The 10,212-nt window shown below is 34.1% G+C and overlaps 1 protein-coding gene across 1 annotated transcript; it reads left to right on the top strand.

The window, feature by feature from the left end:
* Positions 1-1,602: 1,602 nt before the first annotated feature.
* Positions 1,603-2,299, top strand: LOC107060504 (monothiol glutaredoxin-S1-like). The gene has a single exon (XM_015308478.1). The coding sequence runs from the start codon at positions 1,749-1,751 to the stop codon at positions 2,055-2,057; it is 309 nt and encodes a 102-aa protein (XP_015163964.1). The 5' UTR covers positions 1,603-1,748; the 3' UTR covers positions 2,058-2,299.
* Positions 2,300-10,212: the final 7,913 nt, after the last annotated feature.

Consider the following 10,212-nt stretch of genomic DNA (forward strand, 5'->3'; position numbering starts at 1 on the left):
GCAACACTAGAAACAATATTAGCCAACAAAAAGACATCGAAAGGACCTTCGAGATTTGTTCTGATCCCCGTGCACACAAACCACATATGAAAATCAATTATATTCGACGTTCTGAATTCAATGGAACCATCGAAACACAAATTTGAGGTTTCCTTGACCCGACATCCATGAAAACCACAAGAAACTAAAAGGCTGAAACAAGCTCGGGACCTCTCAAAAATCAACCAAGGCCTCACATAGGTCTAAAATCATCCCCTGAATCCAACTGAGCTCTTAGAATCCCGATCCGAGCATCCGACCCCTAATTGTTGACCAAAGTCAACCCAAATGCTAAATTTCCATAATTTCACAACATTGGACCTCAAATCCTCAAAAAAGACTCGTAATCTGAAACCGACAACTCTCACGGATCAGATTTCACATTTTGGGACTGATGGAATCGACGGAATTCATTCTGACATTCGAAACTCCAAAAGACACCAAAACCCACTTTCTTAATCACTTAACCTTTCAAACTCAAAACTTACCAAATTCTCAACTTTTAGCTCAAAGTTCAAAACCAACTTTTCAAGCTCAACATAAAAGACTCGAGGTCGGTATCACGAGGGGAAAAATAATAATTTTACAAAACTTTTCAAACATGACCGACCGGGTCATTACACCATTGGACATTAATCCATTACACATATCTCCAATATTAATAAGTCCAATAACATATTTATGCATTAGATGAATTAGTCTCCTTGTTTAATAAGGATTTTATTGTCATGTATATATATACCCTTTAACTACCGTAGATTCAATAAGAAGTCACGTGAATGATCAATGGATGCAAAGTTTTTAGCCGAAAAAAAACTCAAAGTGACAGAGCCACCCTCAATTTGCAAGACGAGTATTATTAGGGATTGTTTGATAGAGTGTAGAACTAGACGATTATCATCTAGTTGTATATCTTATTAGTGTATGATTATGACTTGTATATGTAATCTTAATTTCCCCATATGTACGACAATAACCAATGTGCATTTATATCCTATACATAAATATAATGGAATAAGATAGTTTCTTTTATAATGATCTTCTATAGATTTGATTTTTCTTACCTCAGATCCAAAAATGTTCCACACAACTAGCTAAAATGATAATATATGTGGCCTTTCGAGGTAGTAAGGGTGCATTTTACTTTATACAACCAAACTAGGAGAAGCTTCAAAAAATTCTCTAAGGTACATATCGTATAATGTCGACTTGATTTCAACAACACGTCTTTAGTATAAGGATATATATTCTGAAAAAAGATTTCATTTATTTTTGTCAAATCAAAAGTAACAGAAGTTTTTTTTTTTTTTTTTTTTTTTTACAATGTTGTGGGAATATTTTAAAGGTGATAGATTATATTCCTTTCATTTTCAGCTTGAGTATGTTATGCTACTCTAGAATCAAGAAATGGCATACAATATGCTCTTATTATCATACAAGTGTAATCAAGAACAATCTAGATATATCATATCTTCAACTTGTAATTCTTAGCAATTTTTATCTTTTTTAATTTTGTCTTTTAGTTAACATAATGCCTCTATATATAGCTTCATGTTTGGTTCAATTTTCTCAACAACAAATCAATCCTCAAATTCACTTCACAAGCATTTAGCTATCAATACTTCTTTCCTCTTCACTAAAAGCTACTTATATACATATTTCTTGGCATTTGGGCCAAACTACTCATTGTTTCTTGAAGTTGTTTCAAAATGGACATGGTGATGAAGTTGGGAGCAACAAGCGCGGTGGTGATTTTCACAAAGAGTAGTTGTTGCATTTCTCACAGCATTGAAACCCTAATTCGTAGTTTTGGAGCAAACCCTACAATTTACGAGCTCGATACACATCCAAATGGGAAGCAAATGGAGAAGGCATTGATGGAACTAGGGTGTCAGCCAAGTGTTCCAGCAATATTTATAGGGAAAGAGTTAGTTGGTGGTGCTAATGAGATAATGAGCCTTAATGTGAGGGGTAAGCTTAAACAATTGCTCATTAGGGCTAATGCCATTTGGGTATAGAAATTACTTAATAATGACTTGGTAGCAAGTCTAGGACTTTTGACAATAAATCAACCCCATTTGTAGAGTTTCTTTCTAGCTTTTTAGCAAAGGTTTCTATGCAGCAAAGGTTGTGTTTTTCTCCCATTTTTATTTGCTTCTAAAAAGAGTTATACTTTGGTCATAGCTAGTGGCTATTTTACTTGTTCACAGCTGATGGCATGAAAGAAGTTCATAGCAATGATCAAATCTTTATTATTGAATTTTAATAAAGTATCAATAACATTCTATATTACTTTATCATGGCTACACGTGTAATGTTCTATCATTTTTACAATATTTTTGATATTTAACGAAGTCCATCATACGAAAATAAACTATTTCAATCTTTTATTAATGATCTCTAACACCTCTTCTTGGAGTATATCTCGATTCTAGATCATATATAATAATTTCTAATATAATTTAGGTATTGATCATCTATAAGAAAAAAAATACACTTCTATTTAATTAATTATGTTCTCAAGTCTCAACATACCCTAATTCACGTGAGGCTTATACTATTTCATGGGTCAAGCCATCAAACACATGAAAAGATTCATTTTGATAATCGATAATAATATAATTCAATTTCAGAACCTCAGTCTGTTCTATGATCATATCTTCAAAATAACCTATCTCCTATATATCACTTCAATCTACAACATCTTCCAGCTGGTGCAAGAGGCCGGTTCGACATGGATAAATGTCAACTCCGATAAGGCAAATTTCTTTGTGAGTTTTTTTATTATTAAAAAAATAATTAATTAATGCTTAATATTAAAACATAAAAATAAATAAATAAAATTAATATTTGATATGCGTCATTACAAGAGAGTGACAGTGCTGGACTGCTATCAATGTTAAGGGACACATTAGTACTAGTACAATTTCCGTCGGTTTAGTAAGCCTAACAAAAAAAAGTTCCAGCCTTATCTGATTCTATTTCATTTTAGACAAACATTGGTAGAACTTCCCAAGAAAGGTTGAAATTGTGAATAGGTTTGGAGCAGGGGTGAGCATATATAGTTTGGGAAATCTTGAATCGAAATTCAAAATTTGTTGAATTTTTGGTTCGTGGATTAGAATTTGGAATATTAATAGCTCAGTTAGTTAGCTATCTGAATTTCCACCTTATTGATGAGGGTTCGATTCTGCATATTGTAATTCCCTCTCCAAAGCAAAAAAAGCGGAAACTTCTTTTGCTAGGCATATTACGCCAACTTTTTTTTAAAAGCCAACTAGTACTAGTAAATATTGTAATCAACCCAACCCCCCTCTCTAGATACAAATCGCAGCCATGCTCTACCATTGCTTTGTAATCACGCATATTAATATATAATTTACTACCTCTGTTTTGTACCCAAAAATAAATAAATTCCCCTCTCCATTTCCCCTTTCTCTACCCCAATTTTACTTTTTTGTTTTTAAAAAAGATTTAAGTTCTAAATTTTTTGGATTTTAGATTTTACTTTTTTGTTTTTAAAAAAGATTTAAGTTCTAAATTTTTTGGATTTTAGATTTTACTTTTTTGTTTTTAAAAAAGATTTAAGTTCTAAATTTTTTGGATTTTAGATTTTACTTTTTTGTTTTTAAAAAAGATTTAAGTTCTAAATTTTTTGGATTTTAGATTTTACTTTTTTGTTTTTAAAAAAGATTTAAGTTCTAAATTTTTTGGATTTTAGATTTTACTTTTTTGTTTTTAAAAAAGATTTAAGTTCTAAATTTTTTGGATTTTAGATTTTACTTTTTTGTTTTTAAAAAAGATTTAAGTTCTAAATTTTTTGGATTTTAGATTTTACTTTTTTGTTTTTAAAAAAGATTTAAGTTCTAAATTTTTTGGATTTTAGATTTTACTTTTTTGTTTTTAAAAAAGATTTAAGTTCTAAATTTTTTGGATTTTAGATTTTACTTTTTTGTTTTTAAAAAAGATTTAAGTTCTAAATTTTTTGGATTTTAGATTTTACTTTTTTGTTTTTAAAAAAGATTTAAGTTCTAAATTTTTTGGATTTTAGATTTTACTTTTTTGTTTTTAAAAAAGATTTAAGTTCTAAATTTTTTGGATTTTAGATTTTACTTTTTTGTTTTAAAAAAAAAAGATTTAAGTTATAATTTTTTTGGATTTTAATTTGGTACTTCAAATTTTTGGATATTTCGAAAATATTATATCTTATATGTAATCCTACCATTAGACATTAATCCATTACACATATCTCCAATATTAATAAGTAGTATAGGCGTAGGTCGCATATCATCGGAGAATCCTTGAACCCGCCCGTTCCGCCGGATACATATCATTCAAGGACATACTCATATCACCCTACTCAAATATCGAAGAGAGCCAATCCTCACCACCAGTGTTTTAAAAGGCGGGGGAGTGAGGTGAGGCGTTTTATATAGTACAAGGCGAGACGTAAACCCCGAGACATGGGGCATAAGTTCCATGGATCTACGGGGCGTAGTCTCACGTATATTTAATTTTATAGTTTTATTACTAATTAAATAAGCAAAAGTAAATATTTCAATAATTTATGATTTTTATTTGAGATAAGTATTTTATTTTTTTTTAGCAAATTTATACCACTAGACAGTGGTCTAGTGGCTTTTTATTAATTATAAACATAAAAAATTCTCAATAGGATTAAGTACAAGCAAGGGAGGCTAGATCTTACCTTACCAATCCTAATGAGATACTTATCATCTACTAATTAACAATCATGAAGAAAATACGAGCTAGAGAGAACTAGATATTATATGATCATCATAAAATTTATAATACACTCTATGATGATATTACAAGTGAGGATTCTTAAGTAATAAAAAATCATAAAAGCCATGGAGAAAGTTGAGTTATCAACCTCAAACTTTCTTTTACAAATGTATGAACTAAAAATGATAGATTGGCCTTCTAAAGAAACTTGAAGTATGTTTCTCTTGTTTTCTTCTTCAAATCTGTCCAATAACACTTGGTAGTTCATCACTTCTTGGCTTTATTGGGTCTTGTTAAAGTTGTTGACACTATCATATGATTCTGTTTCACCAGTCGCATCGGTAGGTGCCTTGGAACAAACTCCTCAATCACTTTACCATCCCAACTATGCTTTCTTCCATGCTTCGTTTTGTTGTTGCGTTGATGCCTACGAGAAATATCAGCATTCCTAGCTGCAATTGCAAAACAATAATCCACCATTTCCTCTTCCTCTTCCTCTTCCTCACCTTCCTCATAGATGTCCTCATCATCTAGATTAGCAAATTTATTTGGGGACAAAGTACTACTACAACCAAATTACTAATATTTGAGACAAGTATTAATAATGAATAATGAAGAAAAAAAGTATTATAATTACTATTTGAGAAATATCATTACATTAATAATAAAAATATGATTTAAAGTAAAAAAAGTTTTAATAAATAAATTAAAAATGCCCGGCCCTACGTTTTTACGCCCAGGACTTACCCTTTTATGCTTGGAGCTTACGCCTCAAATTTTAGGACTTACGTCTTATAGATCTAAGTCTTTAATTTACACCCCAGAGCGTTTTTGGTACACCCCGCCCCGACACTTACCCTGGGACTAGCCCCAAAAACGTTTTTGAAAACAATGCTCACCACAAACAAATCGAGTGGTGGACATGATTATCGAAGACTACAACGATAACGTAGGATCAGGCTCCAAGTCAAATAAACAAGAGGAAGACAAATTCAAAGAGGAGGAGGGGATCCCAGCTCATAGAGGAGGAAAAACAAAGAATCTATAAGCCATGGATTTGCTCCATTATAATTAAAATTATTGGGGAAAAAATCAGCCACATGTACCTAAAGAAAAAATTAAGTAGCATGTGGAGAGTCTCAGAAGAAATAGTACTTATTGAGCGACTATTATATTGCCAAATTCTACAAAGAGGAGAATCTACATAAAACTCTACAATATGGACCATGGTTCGTCAACGGGTACTTCCTATCAATCAAGAGATGTCATCCTAACTTTGTGGCGTCAAAAGCCAAGGAAACAAAATCAGCCATCTGGATTAGGCTCCCGAAACTCCAAACATAATTTTATGACCATTCCATACTCGCCCGGATAGGTAAAAAACTAGGGAAACTAGTTAAAACAGATGTATGCACTTCGGAGACGCTCAGAGGAAGATACGCAAGAATTTGTGTAGAAGTGCTTATCGGAGTTCCAATACAGAAATACATTTCTATAGGACACCATAAACAACCCCTCAATTACGAAGGTTCGACCATACTATGCGCAAGATGTGGAGTGTTGGGGCACACGATCCAAATATGCCCCAAGAAACACATCGATCCCATGACCAAAAAGGATACAATGGAGATGCAGATGGACCCCATTCATCCTACAACTAAAGATGCAGATGATAAGGATGGGACTTGGCAAATAGTTTCTTTTGCAAAAAAAATGAACAACACACTAAACATAACTATGGTAAAAGACGAGGCCACCCAGAGGCGGAACACAACCAGATGGCTCCAAAATCAGGTATCAATGTCAAAAATTTCACGCCGATCCAGGTAATTTTCTTGAAACAAAAACTTTAAAGTATAGGAAAACTTCAAAAGCTAGTACTTCCTCAACACAAGAAAACAACTAAGTGCTTGAAAACTATTCTAATCAACAGAAACAGAGTGCTACGGCTACAAGCCATCAAACGTCAAGCCCCATTAATGACGACGTCACATCCAAGGACGTCATTATTAACACAGACAAATTTGAAAAAAACTAAAAGAGATTTTAAAAAGAATTTCTCTATTTTTTCAAAGGAAAATGCAGAGTCGACTACTTTTCATCCAGCCCCTACTATGACCCCTAGTACACCCCAACCCAACCTACCCCTCTCCAACCCTTGGAAGTATCTTCTCCAGCCACATCAGTATCCCCAATCATGTCCACATCCTCCAAAAAAACCTTTTAGGCCCCACGTCTTTTCATAAAGACCTCAACTCTCCATTTAATAACTCGGTGGCCCTATTAAACAACACTCAAAATGAAAATTACGTAGATTTTCCCATAAAACAAATTCCTTTAAACAAAAATCTCCTTCCAACTACATCTCCAAATTCTAAATTAGGAAGTTCCTTTATTTCCAAAAATATCCTTAACAAATCTACTTTAAATATTCCTAGTACTGATACTTACCCCCAAAGTGGAAACCTCTCAAATAGTAACATCCCTATTCCTATTAACTCCATCTATATCGACTTAACAGAGCAACTAAAAAAAGACAAGAATTCCCATTTTTCCCAGAGGAGAAGAACAAACCAAAGGAGAACCAGAAACTCCCAAGCCCGTGTCCACAACATGAACTCCCCAAGGCCTTTTGGAACTTTTCCCACCCTACCAATAAGCCTAGGGGATCAGACGTTCTATACAACTCACACCCCAAACTCAAACCAGACTCGACACTCATGGCTGGAGATGAGCATGCAGGGGAAAGCTATTTCCTTCAGTGCGGACGTCGATGGGAGGACAGTAATAATCCTAGTATAGAACCCAAAATTCTTAGCCCAAGTGGTTTCAGAGGGCATGAGGCTAGTAGTGGAGATGTACAACAACCACCTATGGTTGTCAACGACTTATCAACCTTCCACTAAGCTTTCCCTTCCCTCAGATTCCTTTTTATCACCACTATTCCTGGGAAATGTCACTCTTCAACCCACTCAATGTTTCACAAATTATGTCCCATCTGATCTTTCCACCCTTCATCTCCCCTCATTAGATTCCGGAGATCCCAAAATCACTGGTAAACCCATGAAATTTTCAGGAGATAGCACAAACTTACCCCATGGAGAACGACAATATGAGGGAGAGCTCTCCCCAAGTGGTCCGGGACAATGGGACTTCCTCCACCAGGTACGACCTCATCTCAGTATCCCCCCTCTTCTCTCAGTAACAACACCTAGAGAAGAAAGTGTGGACGTACAAGAAATAGAAGATGTGATCGCCCTAATGAGGGAGACAAGAACGAAAATAGGAATCTTAAAATATATAAAAATAATAATATTTAGGGAGAGATTAAAAAAAATACATACTTATTTGTCCACCCTTTTTGTTAAAAAGCTCAATAGATATATGTGCTCCGATCAACCCAAGCGTGGGGAACTTTATAGTAAAATTGAATCCATACTTAATGAATAAGAACCTTCCGCTAAACAGAAATAGGGTGATTCAAGAGAATGCCATCAACCAAACCAATAGATCTATGAATATTATAATCTGGAATTGTAGGCGATGCAATGGTGAGGACTTTAGGAGGAACTTTACAACATTAATAGATTGACATAAACCACCGTTAGTAGCTCTTGTAGAAACCAAAATGCAGGATCACCAACCCTTGTTGGATAACTTTCCCTCTTTCACTAGAATGATACAAGTACCATCTGTGGGAAATTTTGGAGGTCTTGCAATCCTATGGGATGATGTAGTCTTTGAGCTGGATGATATATCCATAACAGGGCAAGAAATACATGTTATGGTGAAGGTACGTTTATCAAATGACTTATGATTTTTTAGTGTTATTTACACGAGTTTCTTTTAGAAATTCAAGGAAATTTTATGGCAAAACCTCAAAACAATAAAAGATAACTTCAATGGCAATTGACTGCTAGGAGGCGACTTCAACGAAATTCTAAATACAAATGAAAATAATGGTGGTAGGCTCTTACACAAAGGTCATACCAAAGACTTCTTGGAAACAATAAACCATTGTAAACCGATAGATATGGGGTTCAAAGGTAGTCATTACACGTGGCTAAATAAATGCTTCAAAAATAAATCACAACTCATTTACGAGAGGCTTGACCATTTTTTCGCAAACGATAATTGGTTACATGTGTACTCCAATGCACAAGTACACCATTTGCCACGAACACACTTCGACCTCTACCCACTCCTCTTAGCCATGGTCCCACAGTTAAATCCAAATCGTAAAAAGATCTTTAGATTCGAAACAATATGGACCAGCCACCCTGATTTTACTAGAATCATTAATAATTCTTGGTCGGAGCACAATGACATACTGGAGGCAATCCCAAAATTTCTAAAAGATGTTATGGAATTGAACCGGACTTCCTTTGTAAACATATTTCATAAAAAAAGAAGGTTGATAAGAAGACTCGAAGGAATCCAGAACTCCCCAAAATACCCCTGATACGCTCAAATTACACCTTCCTAAAGAAGTATAAACGGTCGTTATCAAGTAAACAACCCAACTTGTAGGTTGGGGTCGATCCCACAAGGAAAATGGTTTAGACTTTACTTTAACCAACAATTATATTCAGTTAGCCAAAGAACTTCCAGAAACAAGAAATAAAAGAGAGAATTTGTGAAACAAATTGTAAGAATTCAGTAAGTAATCAATAATCAAAAGTCAATTTCGGTTGTTATGAAGATGAGAAAATTAACTAGGGTATATGTGTTCACCACAAGCTCATAACGCAATAATTCTAGTAATCGCAATCCTTTCCTAATGTATTACATGCAAAGTGATAAGTTAGGTATCTCTAAATCCTTGATCCGGCATCTAGAGAATTTCACCCCGCACCTTGATCCGGCTACGTGTGTATAATTTACTAACCCTTATCTTTACCTCATATTAGACATCATAATCGATGTTTGGCTTAGTTATTACTTCGCACCAATCGACACTAGCCTATTAGATAGTATCACACTAAATCTATGTTGATAATTCTTTTCTTGTTGATTACCTCCTTGATCCGGCAAGTAGCAACAAGGCGAGTTCTAACGCGTGAACTCGTTAAAAAGACTTTTAAACGAAAGAATTATCAATGCATGCAAAACACTATTCACGAATTCCCTAGTTACTATTCATACTTTGTTAATCGGTCATGGATCCCACAACCCTAGTTGTGAAGTTTAGTTACCCATAATCGCAAGAACACAATTCACACTATTAGATGAAGAAATCATGAACTTACGTAGAACGAATAATAAACCCAGAATTTCAACTTGAGTTGCAAAGCCAAAATCTTCAAACGAATGTAGAAAATCAATAATAACTAGGGTTGCAACTTAATCTCCAAAGTCACAAAGTAAAACTAGAATAATAATGTCTAACCCCCAAAAACGAGGTTTACATGCCATATTTATAGAAAA

This window comes from Solanum tuberosum, unplaced genomic scaffold, assembly GCF_000226075.1.
Source record: "Solanum tuberosum cultivar DM 1-3 516 R44 unplaced genomic scaffold, SolTub_3.0 scf00086, whole genome shotgun sequence".
In the NCBI taxonomy this organism is placed as follows: Eukaryota; Viridiplantae; Streptophyta; class Magnoliopsida; order Solanales; family Solanaceae; genus Solanum; species Solanum tuberosum.

What these genes read in the sequence shown, in the direction of transcription:
- LOC107060504 (XM_015308478.1), top strand. Translation starts at nt 1,749, where the DNA reads ATGGACATGGTGATGAAGTTGGGAGCAACAAGCGCGGTGGTGATTTTC.